At 41.8% G+C, this 17783-nt stretch overlaps 1 protein-coding gene across 6 annotated transcripts in view; it reads right to left on the reverse strand.

The window, feature by feature from the left end:
• CNTN2 (contactin 2) overlaps positions 1-17783 on the reverse strand; it is a 111492-nt gene that overhangs the window by 24737 nt on the left and 68972 nt on the right. For all 6 annotated transcript variants that reach the window (XM_061632181.1, XM_061632180.1, XM_061632179.1 and 3 more), the window contains 10 exons: positions 16999-17094; positions 14893-15102; positions 13558-13657; positions 12395-12570; positions 11622-11758; positions 7909-8038; positions 5996-6146; positions 5485-5612; positions 4399-4574; positions 4049-4169 (listed from right to left, as the gene is read on the reverse strand). In XM_061632181.1, the coding sequence (XP_061488165.1) occupies positions 4049-4169; positions 4399-4574; positions 5485-5612; positions 5996-6146; positions 7909-8038; positions 11622-11758; positions 12395-12570; positions 13558-13657; positions 14893-15102; positions 16999-17094 (1425 nt within the window). The remainder of the gene's footprint in view (positions 1-4048; positions 4170-4398; positions 4575-5484; positions 5613-5995; positions 6147-7908; positions 8039-11621; positions 11759-12394; positions 12571-13557; positions 13658-14892; positions 15103-16998; positions 17095-17783) is intronic.

The following is a 17783-nucleotide window of genomic DNA, read 5'->3' on the forward strand; positions in this document are numbered from 1 at the left end:
CCCTATAGAACACTCAGGTCCCTGAGTATACCATGACCTACAGAGGTCCATCTGGTGGAGGCGTGGAGAAAGGTCTTCTCTGTTGGGATGCCTACCATGAAGAATGCTCTCCCCATTGAGATCAGGCAAGTACCAATTGCGGGGTGTTTTTGCCACTAATTGAAGATATATCTGTTCACCCAGGCTTTCCCTGACCCTTAATATCATTAACACTGGTCACTGTGATGATTTTATTTATTATTATTTTATTGGTGTTATTATGGTATATTATTATGTGAACTGCTTCCATATTATTGCTTTCATATTATTTCTGTATATGAAAAGCTGTAGAGGAATCTTATAATAATATTAGCAGTAATAATACTAACAACATAACAACAAGAAATCATCATCTGAATTCTTGTCAGTTTTTGTTTGTTTGTTATTAAATTGTTTTTTTGACGTCTTTGCCACCCTGGGCTCCTTCGCGAGGAAGGGTGTGATATAAATTCTATGATAATGATGATGATGATTAACAAAAGCAAAAACTACTTTTGGGAAAACAACAAAATAAATAATAATATGAACTCTTGTTGGTTATATATGAATTCTGCAAATTGCTGTTCCCTCTCTCTGTAGCATTTACATGAATCCATTCCATGATTTTAGGTAGAATTCCAGATCACCCTGAGTAATAGTCACAGGCTAGTCCATCCCACTGAAGGAGAAAAACAAGGCTGTCATTATTATTTCACAGGCTCACTCACCCACAGAGGTCCACAGTTCCCCCTCTTCAGCTGATCCACGTACATCAGTTGAGCAGGGGAGTTTTCGCCCCCTCCCTGCTCATCAAATGATGAGTCTGATAATGAGGAGCAAATTCTGCCCCCATCAGGGCACTGGAGTGAGCAGAGACACTTAGAACTGTCTGCCCACCTCAGTACTCTGTATGCTTTAACTTTTTTTTCTTTTTGCCACCACTGCCAAAATTGGTGGGGTCTTGGGACCAGAAAAAATTGCTTGTGGGGCTGGGTCAAGGGTTACCCACCCTTGGTGTATAAGACTACAACTTAAACTTTCCAATCCATGTAGGGTATTAAGTATCAAGGTTTCTGCCTTATTTCTAAGCCTCTAAAGATCCAGGCACACAATACTTACCTGCCTGTTAATATTCAATAATGACCCATGAATTCTCTCTGCTCTTAATTTAATTTAGTTTACTAGATGTTTACATTACCTTTCCAAACAACAGTGGGATGTATAAACTATAACAATCAAATAATAAAACACCATAAAATATCACAGAACAATTAAGAATCAAAAATACAATAAAGGCAAAACTGATAAAACTAGTAAATTAGGAAACAGTAGAGCAAAATGTGTTAAGAGATCCAGCTTCTGAAAGCACATCAGAAAAAGGAGGTCCTAAGCTTTTTCTGGAAGGATGACAGAGAGAAGAATATTCCCAAATTCCTGGGACACAATGGAAAAGTCCCTGGACATCCTTATCTACATAAGATGGCATTTTCAATATGGCCTCATTACTCGATCATAAATCCTAGGGAGGGTTTTCACAATGCAAATTCCCCCCTTTTGTTAACTTTTATTCTGGATTTAGGGTGGAGTTCTAGATGTTATATGGTTGTGTTCTCTTGTTAGTTGGAGTTCTTTAAAAAAATTATTTCCAAAGGATTCATCCCATCCCACCCAGGAATTTTGAGCTTGTTGTAGAAACAGCTAAGTAGAATTTATCTCCCATGACATGTAGTACTTTTATCACTTAGATCATCATTGTCTAGATCACTTGCAATATAAAAATATATGAGACACATTGGGGTGATCTTAAAAGCCCATGAGATGGGTGATCTTGAAAACACACTTTAAAACTAATTTACATTCAGAGTTTGAAAAAGTAATGGATGCCCCTTCAGATCTTAATGGTCTTGAACTATCTCACTGCTATTCTGATGACACAGAGCAAGGAAAGCAAACTGGTAGTCTATAGGCTGGTTCCATCCCTGGGCCATTTTATCTGACTCCTGGCAGTTCTACCAAATTATATTGTTATTATTTATTTGGAAATTTTCTTAATCACTTTATATTCAAAACAACCTCAAAGAAATGTACAAAAGAAAAATACAATACAATGCATTTATAAACAGATAGAAACCTATTTAAAAAGCATTATACTGTTCTAAAATGAACAAAGAACAGCAAGGATTATCCTTCTGGGAGGGACTTCTTGGAATAAAAATGTCGTTGATCAATGCTGAAATCCCAAAAGGTCAGAATTTGTATGTATAATTAAATTTTCAAATAAAACACAGTACATCATCAAGAAAAAAGAAATAGCAAAACAAATACTATAACTATAATAAGTACTGTTACAAAATCAAAGCCTGCTCCTGAATGTCTGTAGGAGATGGAGCTTACCAAGCAAAGAGAACATATGACCCTCCCCCCTCCTCCCCCTGCCCATGATGGCTGGTGCACAATAAATGTATGATAAAGAGAAAACTAAATCCTAAAAAAGGGCTCTGAAAGTGGGGACAAGAGATATCAAACAGTTAAAATTAGTTTAGAAACTTATTTCAGTGACTCTTAAAGAGTTCCAGATTCAGGCATAATGCGGTGATGGATCACGTTCATGCTCTACTTCATTTACATAGACTACAAAAAGGTACTATGTGCAGAGGAATTTATCTGTTTTAGAAAGTCCTGGGCCAATCTCAGCTTGGCTGATAATTTTTCCATAAACGCTACGTACCAGATTTTCTGATACCAATAATCAAGAGTAGTACCAGCTAAATCCTTCCAGTGTGATGCAATAGTAATCCTGGCCGCCATTGACAAATGTCCTGTTAATGGCTTGTTAAGTAAATTTTTATTGCCACTACCAATTTTTTTAAAATTGCTAGCTGTGTGGATTTGTCTAAAACCTGGGTTGTTATAAGCTGTATTTCATCAAAGAGTTGAGTCCAGAAAATCTGAACCCGAGCACATTCCCACCACATGTGGTGGTAGGTGCAATGTGTATTATATTTATTTATTTATTAAATTTATATACCGTCCCATAGCTGAAGCTCTCTGGGCAGTTTATAACAATTAAAAACAATAAAAACAAATTTTAAAACACAAAAAGCAATTTAAAAACACAATTTAAAAAACAATTTAAAAACACATGCTAAAATGTCTGGGAGAAGAGGATTATTACATCCCCTCCAGAAAATGGGTGGGTGGGCTACACTAATTTGGGAAAGGTAGACAGATGTAAAATATAACCTATGTGCTACTTTCATCATAGTTTCATGGATCTGAGCAGATTAGGTTTTGATTAATGGTTTATTCCAAAATATTTTCCACTCTTCATCATCAAGATCAAAATTAGCCTGATATCCACTGAAAGGGAGTTCTATAACACTGGGGCTGCTACACTTAAAGCCCTGCTCTGTGTTTCTACAAAGCAGACCTTAGGGGTACATGGCACTATAAGAAGCACCTCCCCTGATGTTCACGTTCACAGTGACTCACTGGTATATAGTGGGTAAGGTGATCACTCAGGTAGTTTGGTCCCAGGTTGTTAATCTTAATCAAGGTATGGTAAAAAGTTGGACCCTAAGTTTCCTCCATAAGAAAAAGAAAAATGTAAATGCTTTCAACTTGTTGGAAAAAGGTTCCATGTCTCTCTTTTTGCTTTTGAATTTAGCTCTGTATGTAAATGTGTACATTTGTATGAAACATAACTAGGAAGCCTTTAGTACTAGGTCAGCCTTTGCCAAACCAGTGCCCTCCAACTATTTTGGACTACAACTCCCATGATGGAAATTGTAGTCCAACATATCTGGAGGGCAGCAAGTTGGCAAAGGCTGTACCAACTATACCATGGAGCCTGACCACTGGGTGAGTTTGTATGGCAAAATATACCTCTAACTCTTACAGCTGTGAGGAGAATAGAGTGGCCTTGGGGGACAGAAGTTGGCTGTCTTGTTTCTGCTCCCACTGCCAGAAAGACAGGGGGCAACTTGTTTGGACTTGTCACCAAAACCAATGGAAATAATGGGAAAACTACCTCTTACAACCAGCATGGCCGACTCAGAAGCACTGTCCACCACTGTCTGAGCTGTGCAAGTATATCGGCCAGCATGTTTCAGCTGAGCATTCAAGATCGAAAGGTCTCCAATATTCTCTTTCTACAAATAGGAGAGAAGAACCAAGCTGAGAAATCACAGCACCTAAGTTTAAAAGGAGAGTCAAGCAATGGCAAAGCACAGTTGTGTCTGCAGCATCTTAAGAGGTCAGCAAAAAGATGATGTACATCATAGAATATCACCATGAAGAGGAAGAAGAGTCTTTGGTTTTCCTCACAGTTTGACCACCTTCCTCAAAATTATTGTGCATCATGGAATTTGCAGTACTCACTGTACTAGCTCTCTTGTAGTGGCCTTCAGACTTGACAAAGTCAATAAGAAAGTCATCCAGGGACCAGGTAAAGGTGAGATCCATTGTTGGGTCATGAGAGGAGTGGCACTTAAGGGTAATATTCTCACCTACATTAATGTCAGCATTGGATGGTGCAAGGGTGATTTTAGTAGCATCTGCAGAACAAGCAGGTGAGACAATGATTAGTTGTAGATGGTTGTCTGTCCTCATGAGATGCCATTACCATAACACAAATGGAAAAATGAATTACTTCCACCTCTGGATATAGATTTGGAACATAAATAAAATAAACAAACTAGGAAAGGCCAAAGCACCTTGGTTACAGTTTATCCATTTCAAAAGAATCAGCAAGAAGGATTGGATCATTGTCGTCTTGAAACAGTTGTCCCTGTTCCTGGTATCTTTTACGGTGTGCTTAAAGCAGTTGGACAGGAAGGATCCCCTCCCCTTTTAATTACTTTAGTGAACTCAGTGTATGCTTTCCTCTTGTTGTAGTATTTTCAGGGTAGAAACAATGACAAAATGCACCTTTGACCTTTCCATTATTACAGTATTTCACCACCAGTGGGCTGGGACCCACCAGTGGGCCATGGGTCACTTTTTTGGGGGGGCCTCACTGCCTTCCCAGTGCCTCCTCACTTGCCGCCACCACCACCCCAGCCATACCATAGCCTTTTGGTTGGACCAGTGCCAGCCCCAGCAACTCCTTGCACATTACAGTAAGTAAAGGTGGCCAGGAGACAAAGAAGTCTGGGAGGAGGGGGAAGGAGAGAGGGAAGGCCTTCCTCATCTGAGGGGAAAGTGCCAGAGGAGGCATTGAAGGAAACTAGAAAACAAAAGGTTAATATTTAACAACAAAAACAGCAAACAAGCAAGCAAACAAACTGGAAATAGAAAGGAAGGAGATAAGACAGGAAACCTGTTATAGGAGGAAGTGAATGCTCCTGCACCACTGACTGGTGGGCCTCAGGAATTTCAGCCTTCTCAAGCAGGCCCTGGGGTAGAAAGTCGGGGGACCCCTCCATTCTGACATTTGGCCCCAGCAGCAATATAAGAAGTCTTTACCTCGAACTGAGAGGATTCCTGTGCTGTTTGCTTTGCCCATGAAATTCTCTGCAAAGCAGGTGTATTTCCCCTCATCCAACTTGCTAATATTCCGAATGATCAAGGTGCCATCTGGAGTGATAGTGATGCTGCGATGAGAAAAAGCCCATGAGAAGTTTTTTTTAAAAAAATACAGGCAAGTACTGCAAAGCATGCTTCTCTGTCCTGCCATCATTTGGAAAACAGACATTATTGCACTTCCTGAAACAACTTATGGTCTTATTGCAGACCTATACAAGAAGATGCTACTTCTGAAGGATCAATTCTAAGAACGCTTACCCAGAATCAAGCCCCACTGGAACACAGTGGGACCCACTTGCAAGTAAACATGCATGGGATCAGGTTGCACATAATCCAATCCCACATAATACATTTAAGCTAACCAGAAGGCAGCAGGGCAATTGTACTAAAAAGGAACCACATGCTCAAGGCCATTTAAGACCTAACTAGAAACTAGCTTGGTTTCTCATACCTGGAGCTATTCCTCAGGACTTCTGTCCCTTTGGTCCAGAGTATAATGGCCTTTGGGGCAGCTCTTGGCTGGCAACGGATAATGATTTCTCCACCTCGAGCTGCTGGTATCAGTCCCTTCACAGGGTTTAGCCGAAAATCTGGAGCAAAGGCTAAAGGGGAAAATAAAATTGTTACATACATTTTTACAAATCTTGAGCTATGGAAATGGTAACAGTGAGTTTCCAATATATTCCAGAATGGCAGAAAACTAACAACTACTTCACTGCTTTTATTAAATAAGGTCTTCTACTTTTTTACTTGGACGCTTATAATAGTTTTGTAACACTACATTGGCTCACTGTTTGGTTCAAGAGAAACAAATTCAAATGCGTGAACCTTCAGTTCATTGAACCAAATACAAATCTGATCATATTTTATACTCCAAAAACCATCATGATGGGAGTTCAGTCCAAAGAGTCTTAAAATGCAATCGGACCCTTTGAAGAATCAAAATATGAAAAAATATGTATTATTAGTACTTCAAAGAAGCTACATCTCAAATTTTGAATGGAAACTTTACTGACTTCAAGAGTGATCCCAAAATCAAAACTCCAAAACTCAAAATTTAAAAAGTTGCTGAATTTAAAATAGATGCAGTTGTGTGCCTAACATCTAAAGGAGCAGTTTTTAAGCAATTGCTCTCTAAACTGCTAGTTTCTATTTAGTCCTGTCTAACCAAATGGGCCAGAAATACTTCTATGTAAGAAAATTTGTTTTGCTGAGGGACAATATCAGACAATATGTTGTAGCTAATTAGAGAAGATAATTAATCTCCACTATTGAGCTTGCATCTTAAATCAGAATTAAATTCACCTATTAATATATATTAAAAAGTCTGCTGGTTTCACTACAGATGTAGGCATATTTCAGTCAGGGCTGCAATTATGCCTTTATCTTTGACAGGGCCGGCCCCAGCCATGCTGGGCCCTTGGACACCAGCCTGCCCTGGGCCCTGGCACATGCATGCATGCACAAACACCCCACCTACCTACCTACCTACCAGGCGGGCGGAGGAGCGTGAGGTTGGGCAGGCAAGAGAGCGGAGGGGGCAGGACGGGGGGCGGGCTGGAGAGCAAATGAGCAAGCGAGGGGCAGGATAGCCGGCAGGATGGCAAGCAAGCGGGGGGAGAGGGTGAGCAAGGGAGCCGGCGGAGGGCGAGCAAGGGAGCCGGCGGGGGCGGAGGGTGAGCAAGAGAGCTGGCGGGGGTGGGCAGGCCAGCGAGCGGGTGGGCAGCTCCCTCTCTGTGATCCGCAGCAGGGAGCCTGCCACAGAAGGGGAGTGCTACTCCCCCACCATAATGAGGGGCCCTTCTGGGGCCCCTGTGGGCCATGGGGCCCTAAGCCAGGGCCCCACCTGGCCGGCCTTTGGAGCTGGCCCTAATCTTTGAGAAGAACAAAGGGATAATTGAGAGGTCATTAATATCGTATTGCCTCATAACCTAAGCAGATATTGACACCAGATTAAAACCATCTGAGGTTTCTCTCTCTCTTTTTTTGTCACTGAAACTGCTATAATACAATCTGTTAATAGTAGAACTATAGGAAGAGCAAGGCCAGATAAAACAAATTTTAAAAAAATGAAATTTGCCATAAAGCAACATGGCAAAGTATCAGCCCACTCCATTAGCTTATCGCTTTTTAAACCGGTAATCTGCCAATATTTAAGACTACAATCCTAGACACAATTAATAATAAGTCCTATTCAGCACACTGGGACTCCCTTCTGAGTAATCATGCTGTGATTGTGCTGCACAACAAAGCTTGATTTTGCATTTTCAGACCCAAAAGCAAAACTTCTACATTTGGAGAAATAACCCCTTGTCTAAATCACATTGGTATTGCCCACATAATCCATAGAAATCCAGAACATACCTTGCACAGCCAATTCAGCACTTGCATAAATTTTGCCATGCTTGTTCTCTCCTACACACTGGTACATTCCAGAGTCCTCCATTGTTAACTTTAAAATCCTCAAATCCCCACCATTCACTTCAAAGCGATTCTGTGCAGACAAGTGGATTAGGTGGTTAGATAACACTGAGCATGAAATTCAAGCATCACATAGACATAAATGAATTTCAATAGAGATCATATTGTTTCTCTGTATGGTGACACAGTTGGGTTGTTCAACACTTTTGCCATACTCTGTGCCTACTGTCACTCACTTGTGTGTTTATCCACGAGGGATTCATGTACAGCAGGGATTAGGAATCTTGGTCAGCAGACCAAACTTGGTTGTTCCACACCCTCATCGAGTTGGCCTGGCTGGAAAGTTTCCTTGGTGATAATGCCTCTTGCTTGTCTAGAGGGAGAGGTGTGTATTTGTTGGGGTATGTGTAAGAACCCTCTGGCTTTTGCTTTGGTGGAATTTAGCTTACTGTACAAAGGTAAGTGTCACATCCATTGCTTTGTCCATGTTTGCCTCTAGCCCTGCCTACAGCTGGAAAGTTGTCCCTGGAGGAAGGCAGCCCTTGAGAGTGAAAAAGGTTCTCTAACTCTGGTCTACAGAAACTGTGCCATAATAGGCTGGTAGCAAATATCCCATTCCTGGGCAAGGTCCTGGAACGAGTGGTTGCGGATCAGCTCCAGACACTCTTGGATGAGACTGATTATCTGGATCCATTTCAATTGGGTTTCAGGCCCGGTTTTGGCACCGAGACAGCCTTGGTCGCCCTGTACCTTTGTCGGGAGAAAGACGGGGGGAGTGTAACTCTGTTGATTTTCCTTGATTTATCAGCGGCCTTTGATACCATCGACCATGGTATCCTTCTGGGGAGACTCGCTGATTTGGGAGTTGGAGGTACTGCCTGGCAATGGTTCTGCTCCTACTTGGCGGGTCGTCTCCAGAAGGTAGTGCATGGGGAGTATTGCTCGGCACCCTGGGTCCTCCAGTATGGAGTTCCGCAGGGGTCAGTTCTATCCCCCATGCTTTTCAACATCTACATGAAGCCGCTGGGTACGGTCATCAGGAGTTTTGGAGTGCATTGTCACCAGTATGCTGATGACACACAGCTCTACTTCTCCTTTACATCTTTTTCAGGTGAGGCTGTCGATGTGCTGAATCGGTGCCTGGTCGGGACAATGGACTGGATGAGAGCTAATAAACTGAGGCTCAATCCAGACAAGACTGAAATGCTGTTAGTGGGTGGCTCTTCTGATCAGATGATGGATGTTCGACCTGTCCTGGATGGGGTTGCACTCCCCCTGAAAGAGCAGGTTGGCAGCTTGGGCATTCTTTTTGAACCATCCTTGTCACTTGAGGCTCAGGTAGCCTCGGTGGCGCGGAATGCTTTCTACCAACTTCGGTTGGTGGCCCAGCTACGCCCCTATCTGGACAGAGACAACCTTGCTTCAGTCATTCATGCTCTGGTAACCTCTAAATTAGATTACTGTAATGCGCTCTACGTGGGGCTGCCTTTGAAGACGGTTCAGAAACTGTAGCTCGTGCAAAATGCAGCGGCCAGATTGTTAACTGGGACAAGGCGGTCCGAACATATAACACCGATTCTGGCCCACTTGCACTGGCTGCCTATATGTTTCCGGGCCCAATTCAAGGTGTCGGTTTTAACCTATAAAGCCTTACACGGCATGGGACCACAATACCTGTCGGAACGCCTCTCCCGATATGAACCTACCCGTACACCTCGGTCAACATCGAAGGCCCTCCTCCGGGCGCCTACTCAGAGAGAAGCTCAGAGGGTAGCAACAAGAAAAAGGGCCTTCTCAGTGGTGGCCCCCGAGTTATGGAACGATCTCCCCCTTGAAGTACGCCTGGCGCCAACGTTAATATCCTTTCAGCGCCAGGTTAAAACGTTCCTCTTCTCCCAGGCATTTTAATTAATTATGTTAATCATTTTTAATCATTTAATCATTCAACATTATAACATCTTTGTATTTTATACTTTATGCTTTTAGTATTTAGAATATCAGTATTTTTAATGTTAGTATTTGTGAGTGTTCTAATTCTATATGTGTTTTAATTGTATATTGATGTATTTATTCTGTTGTGAACCGCCCAGAGAGCTTCGGCTATGGGGCGGTATAGAAATTTAATAAATAAATAAATTGAAGTGCCAGACAGGCAATCTCTAAGGATATCTGGACTGGATTCCTGCATTAAGCAGGGATTTGGACTCAATGACCTTATAGGCCCCTTCCAACTCTACTGTTCTATGATTCAATGAGTCTATGACCTGTCCAGTCTAAAAAGTAATTGTTTGATATTCTGCTTTCCCAAAGCAGGACATTTTGTCCAGAAAACAATATAAGGAAAACAAATTATGTTCTTAGTACTGTTCACAGCAGACAGAGTCACTCTGTGGGGTACATAAATCCAATATTTCTAAGTGGCTCACACTATTGTGCCCATGGCATAGTAAGTCCCACAAAAGTCTCTCCAGACAATTTCTCTACAGAAGGACATCTAATTTGTCATTTACAGATGCTAATGTATTTAAACATATACAAAATTTAAATGGAACCACTGTCTAGCGTAATTGAGATTTTAAAAATCTAGTGGTCAAGGTGTCCCGTCAAATGTGGCAAGTAACAACAAAGCTACTATGGAAGTACAGAGATTTTGTTTTGAGGCAAAAGTCAAGGCTCTAGTCTTTAATGCATTTTGAGCCAACTGTTCTTTTTCATGTGGACAACTATTTGAGCATGCAACACTATAGCCACTAATCTGGGAGCAAGCCCCCATAAAATTTGATGGAACCTACTTCTGAGAGACATAAAAGATTGTTCTGGGGAAAAAGAGCAGAAACATAAGTTCATTCTTATAAATGTCAACCACAGGGGTTTGTTGCTACATGTATTCTTAAGGTGCTACTCTATTGCTGCCAACTTCAAAGCAGCCAGGTAGCAATTCTCTTTGTTGCAGATCGAGAGTGTGACACGATGGTGTGACAAAAGGAAAAACTTATGACACACAGTATATAGGATGCTCTGTGTTTTGACCTTGTATTTCTTGTCTGAAGGGCAACCAGGATTTTTGTGTTTAAAGCCCTTCTAATGTTGTCTGATCTGCTCTTGGAAAAGTCATACTATGCAAATAAGCAAAATCCAAAACCCAATATCCTTTTTCAGTAGGGCTCTCAGCTTTGCTTCCACTCCTGCTTAATCTTTATTCTTTAGATTTTTGCCTTTGAATCAAAGATCCTACAATTAAATTATTTGCTGTGTTGATCCAAATTAACATGTTTGCTTATTACCCAGTTATAGCCTATTCACATCTCAAGTATCACTAACTTTGGTATCTGTTTGGCATGCAGAATGTCCCAGGTTTAATCCTGGTGTCTCCAGGTAGGACTGGGAGAGACCACTGGGGAGCCGCTGCCAGCCATTATAGACACTACTGAGCTACATGGGCCAATGGTCTGACTCAGTATAAGGCAGCTTCTATACCCCTATTTTCCCTATTAGATAGTTGGTGGTAGGTAGCCTGTTTTGTGGTTTTAGTTGCTTCTGTTATTTAAAGGGGTTTGAGATTTATCATTTTTAATGTGATCATATATATTTGTGTTTCGTACCCTGCCCTGGGATCCATAATAAGGTGAACCTCATGTCAATAACAGATGCAATACCTGGGAAGTTAATGGTTGCCCATTTCGTAGCCATCTGATTGTAGGCCTTGGCTTGCCAGAGGCAGCACAGCTCCAGTGGAGATCTGCTCCAATGTCAGCCTCTTTGTCTGTGATGACCTTCAACCATTCTGGCTTAGCTATAAAACGAACAAAAAAGGAACGGGATATATGCATTTCAGACAGAAAGCAGTGCAAGATGCTGTTCAATTTGCGGTGGCGATTTATTACAATGTGTAATCCCACCACAATATATCTCATTTCCAAAGCGTTGATAAAAATCTGCTTTAAAAATAGTTATGGGGGAAATGCCTAAAGTTTATGGCTCATTAAGATTTACACAATACATCTCACCCCTAAATCCTGATAATTTCATCTTAACCCTTCAGGGATTCATCCTTACTCTTCAGGATTATTCATCATTCTTTAGGTTTTCACAGGCTCATGCATTACTGTATTGGGAAATTTGAAAAGCACAGACAAATTTCAAGAGGATTCTTCTTTGCAGACAAGTGCCAGATCTCTTTCCACATGGTTCAATGGCCAAGTTAATGGCCTAGGAACTGTGGCTGTGACCTTGTTGATTCAGCAGTTTTGCCACACTAAAAAAAAGTGTGGACCTGATGGTTGCTGCCAAGAAACCGCTGGGAGCCCCAACAAAGCTGCTCTGGGAGTTCCAATAACAGGTGGGACATGATAAAATATATAATATTTTATATGAGATATACTCAAATGGTACATTATGGCTTGGGAAGGAACCTCCTGGGGTGCTTTACCTTGGATGATGATGCGGCCCCGATAGGTGTCTTTTCCTTGAACATTCTCAGCTTCACACTCATAAGTGCCTTCATCTTCAAAGCCAACCTCCTTAAACTGTAAGAGGGGCTCATTTGTGATCCACTCGGAGGACTGGCTACCATCCAACTTCCGCCATTTTATTTGAGGGACAGGGCTAGATTACAAAGAAACATATGTAAATCGGCTCTGCAAGCTTCGGGGCAAAGCAACAACCACCACCAATACAGTGCAATGAAATTCTGCTCTTTAAACTGTCAAGCTTTCCTCTTTGTCCTATTAGTTCACCGTTATTATCTCTCACAACCCATAACATAATTTATAAAAGCAAGAGTCCTGCTGGCATTCAAGCCTTCTTAGAGATCACATCCTTTTGATGAAAACAAATTGCTCTCACCTACCAATGTGGGTTTCTCATTGTTTGCTATGGACTTTGCACAGGCTCAGAGGCACTTTTATTTATTCCAGCATACATTCCAAGGCAAATGCATAACATTAAAACCAGATTCTGGACACCAAGGATTGGTGAGCTCAGGTGCAACTGGTGTGGTGGGGTACTACTGTGGCGGCATCACTCCTGCTGGACAGGAGTGACAGTGCTGGGATAGGGCAGCAGCAAAGGCAGGGCTGCACAGTTGGAAGCTCTACCAATACACCCACATAGCCCCAATTTCACTGCTGTCCAGCCCCATCCAGATAAGCAAAAGGGACGTTAATAGTGGGAGCGTGGCTCCATAGCGCTGTACTAGCCACTCCTGGATAAGCCCTAGCTCAAACCAGTCAGCATTAACTATCTAATAGCTAAAAGTCATCAAAAAGAGGAAATAACATCCAGATAATTAAAAAAAAATAGCTCATAAACCAGGGCAACATAGTAGCTCATTAGCTCAAACCAAGCACTCTGCAATGGATGCAGAATAGGCTCAGATATATTCCAGACAATGTAGCCTAAAAGCTTAGGATCCCCAAACTATCTACAGGGCAGAGGTTCTCTGCTGTTTAAAATGGCAGTTCACTTCTTCCTCCTTCTTCTGGATTCTTGTTTCTTGTAACAGCCTATCACACTTAGCTCACGATTACACTGGCCCACAACTTTTCTACTGTTGCCAGTAAGAGGCTTAATGCAATTGACACAACTACTCACTTCCCAAAGGCAAAACATTCCAAAGTCACCAGCTGTCCAGCCAGAGCATAAGTGTCAGAAGGAAACTTGGCTTTAATGCTTGGGGCATACAGTCGGGAATCTGTGGAAGAAGAAGAGGAGACTGAAGTGGTAGGATTGAGAGGTTTAAAGCTACCAATGCATGATAAAGGAAAGCACAGGCCTCCAAAATTATTCATCTTCTAAAAAATGTGCACTTGAAATCCATTTACTTCTGATAATAGTTGCAGAGACAGTTTTTCCATTACTGGAGTGGCATGGTTGTGGCTGCCATGCAGCCATTTTCCATACTGCTCTGGCATAATTTGCAATAGTAGAAAACTAATCTACTAGCTACTAATCAGGAAATCCTGGTCCACCTCTACTATGGACGAACTCGAAACACAGGAAGCTAGTCATATACCAACAAACACCATTGGTCCATCTAGTTCCGTGTCTTCTATAGCAGCCTATCCCAACCTGGTACCCTTCAAATGTTTTGGTTTGCAAATCCCATCATCCTTGACCATTGGCCAATTGCCTGGGGATGATGGCTATTCAACAACATCTGGAGGACCCTGTAGTGGGGAAGGCTGGCATAAACTCACTGGCAGCAGCTTTCCAGGGTTTTAGATAGGTGACTTTCCCAGCCCTACTTGGAGATACCAGGGATGTAATCTGGAACCTGATGCATGCAAAGCATGTTCTACACCAGCCTTTCCCAACCTTTGGGTCCCCAGATGTTGCTGGATGACAGTTCCCATGATTTCTGTCCATTGGCCATGCTGGCTGAGGCTAATGGGAGTTGTAGTGCAGCAACATCTGGGGATCCAAAGGTTGGGAAAGGCTGTACTACACCATTGAGCTACAGCTGTTTCCCATGAGACAGCCTTGGGCAAGACACTCTCAACCCCAACCCCAACCTAATTTGCCATAGGGATGGTAATACTGTCCTGCCTCTCTGATTTGCTCCAAGTCCTCCCAACCTCAGGTAGCCAGTGCCACTGATTAGCTCCAAGGAGCAGCAGTAGATTTCAGCACACCTGGCCAGGAAACAAGCTTTGACCATCACCCAACTGCGTGGAAAGGAAGGGTCCTGCTTCCCTGCAGTGAATGGTTCAACAAGGATCCTTCAGTAAGCAGGGGCCATTGCTTTCTGCAGTGGCAAGAAACCCCTTATGGGCCACCATACATGGCTGGCAGATGTTTGGCTTGGTGGGTCACAGAGTCTGAGGGCCTACTTCAGAAATACATCCAACTAGAGTTGGTTGTCCTAGTGTATCCCTCAAAAGGACCTGTTTAACTGAGACAGCTGTTTTGTATTCCCAGTGCACTGACCTTCTCTGAGAAGGTTGAGCTGAGAAAATGCACTAAACACACTCTTTTTAATAGAATCAATGTGGCCAGTGACAAAACAGGAGTAGTTGCCGAGATCAGAGGCCTCTGTTTTAGCAATGTAAAGGTTTCCGGTTGTTTGGGAGATGAAACGCCTTCCATCTGCTGGGACGAAGTTGGGAAAGTAATTTAAAAGCCAGCGGTATGCAAGCCCTGTGTGCAAACGGAGAGAGAAAGAGAGGATGAAACACTGGCTTCTCTGTGTCATAGTGACGCTCGAAGGCTGACCTCAGTAGGTTATTTCCCAGACTGAGACACAAACTAAGTTGCTATTCATTCATTCTACACCAATAGTCTGATATATTACTGCCTTATGAATAAAGAAACAAAGTGAGTCTATTTGTTGTTATTCTAGAGGGGATGCACAATTCTCCCACCATTTTCATTTATAGAGAGCTGAACCCACTGCCCTCAAACTTCTAGACAAGAACTTTGGACCGTCTATTGGCTTTTTCCTTTACTACTTCCGGCTTCTCATAACACAGCTTATGACCTAAACTTTAACAGCTCCATGGCTTTCAGCTAGATGTTTCTCAAAGTTTTCCATACCATAAATTCCTTTCTTTCCCCCCAAGAGAACTCTTCTCATTTACAAGTAATCTCCTGTCCTTTCATGCAATGCAATCCCCTAATATTAATCATGCAATCCCGATAAGCAAAAGCTGCACAAACTAGATGAACTGAAATCACACCACTAAAATATTCAGCTACAGATTTGTCTTTCTATAGAGAACATTAATATAGCTGTTTCTACATATCCTGAAAGATCATCTCCTGGTATCAGTCAGTCAGATCTTTATTACAGTCAATGACCCGTCATAAGAATAAAACAGAACAAATACAAACAAATCTAGCCACTTATATCAGTTACACTATATACACACCATCTCCTGGTATGCAGTCTGTAGCAGTGATTTTCACTATTTTATGGGAGAATTCCAGAATTCACAGCAATAGCATTTAGTTTGAGATGAACAGAGCAATTCATGCTTCTTAGAACTCCTTGTTTCAGTTCCTGCACATACCAGTAAGCATGGCAACTTCTATTTACAAGTGGTAAATAAATTATTGCCATAACCACAAGGACCAGGAACTTAGTTTTCAACAAAAAGAGAACAAAATGGAAATGTTGGTGCTTTCTTTTTAAAAATGTATTTCAAATATTTCTCTAAGAGAACATAATTACAGCATAGATTCCAGGATATCCTAAAATGATAACAATTTATCAAACAGAGAAATATCCAAATGTATTCAATTCTTCCTTTTTACAGAGTCTGTAAGTTTATCAATTTTTGGCTATATCAAAAGTCTTGCTTAACCATTCTGTTGTAGATAGAACAGTAGCACGTTTCCAGTATTTTGCAAGGACAATTGTTGCCGCAGCCCACAACTGACAAATTAAAAAGTGGTGATCTTAACAGGAAATAGAGGGTGTATCAAATTATGTATGGCATGGAGAAAATGGATAGGGAGAAGTTTTTCTAATTCTCTCATAATACTAGAACCTGGGGTCATCCAATGAAACTGAATGTTGGAAGATTCAAGAGGGACACAAGAAAGTACTTCTTCGCACAATGCACAGTTAAACTATAGAATTCACTCTCACAAGAGGTAGTGATGGCCACCAACTTGGCTAGCTTTAAAAGAACATTAGACAAATTCATGGAGGATAAGGCTATTGATGGCCACTAGCCATGATGGCTATGTCCTACTCCAAAGTTGGAGGCAGTATGCCTCTGAATGCCAGTGGCTGGGAATTGCAAGTGGAGACAGCGCTGTAGCACTCCGGCCCTGCTTGCGGGCTTCCTATAGGCATCTGGTTGGCCACTATGAGGACAGGCTGCTGGACTAAATGGACCTTTGGCTTCATCCAGCAGGGCTCTTCTTGTGAAAGGAATTGCTTTGTCCAAATAACCAAACAAAATTGTGCATATTATGCAAACGCTATGCAAACTATCCCAGTTATTTGACGTATGTTTTCCACCCCTAATGTGTGTTTTCCACCCCTAAACTAAGAGCCTCATTTCTAGTGCATTGCTATTGTCTCACCTGGGTAATGGGGAGGTGGGCTGCAAGTAAACATCACCCCCCAGCCCTCTGTAACCCTTACTGGGTCTCTCTCTTCTGTAGAGAATTCCTGCAAAACTAAACACAAAAAATGAGTGGTGATGATGAAACATGAACTATGAAGGCCAACAATCTTACAAATTAGATCTTTCTCCGCTAGAGGAAAAATAACACTAATTACAGGAAATCATGCTCCCATCTCATCAAAAGGAAATCAAATTGAGAGTTACAGCTGAAGGCATCAGCAACAGTTCTCAGAAAATCTGTTGTGAATGAGCAAGCTAAGTCAATAGTAACTCTGTCTGCCAAGCAATCCTAGGTGATATAGAGTGGGTGCCACCACCAAAAAGGGCCTACCTTCATCCTTTCCAGCATCATGTCAGAAGGCTGAGACATACATAAAATTCATACAGAATATCATATGAGGGCCTAAGCAAATGAGAGGAGACAATTCTTAACATATCCTGCATCCTAGTCCACTGAGGGCTTTAAAATGTTAAAAACCATTACTGATTTTTGCCTGGAAAATAATATGCTCCCTGCAGCTGGTAACAGTTACCAACCAAGCTGCCGCATTCTGGAATACCTGACAATCCTAAACATACTCCATTTATTCAAGAATTATGGAGTTTCTCACCACTGTACTCATCAGAATAGCTTATGCCTTTAGCATCTTGGCTGAGGTCTTATAAGCCTTGTGGTAAAAGGGGTAAACAAATAAACACAAAACATACTCGAAGAACTTTGGCCTGGTTATGCTTGAAACT

This window comes from Rhineura floridana, chromosome 6, assembly GCF_030035675.1.
Source record: "Rhineura floridana isolate rRhiFlo1 chromosome 6, rRhiFlo1.hap2, whole genome shotgun sequence".
Classification (NCBI taxonomy): Eukaryota; Metazoa; Chordata; class Lepidosauria; order Squamata; family Rhineuridae; genus Rhineura; species Rhineura floridana.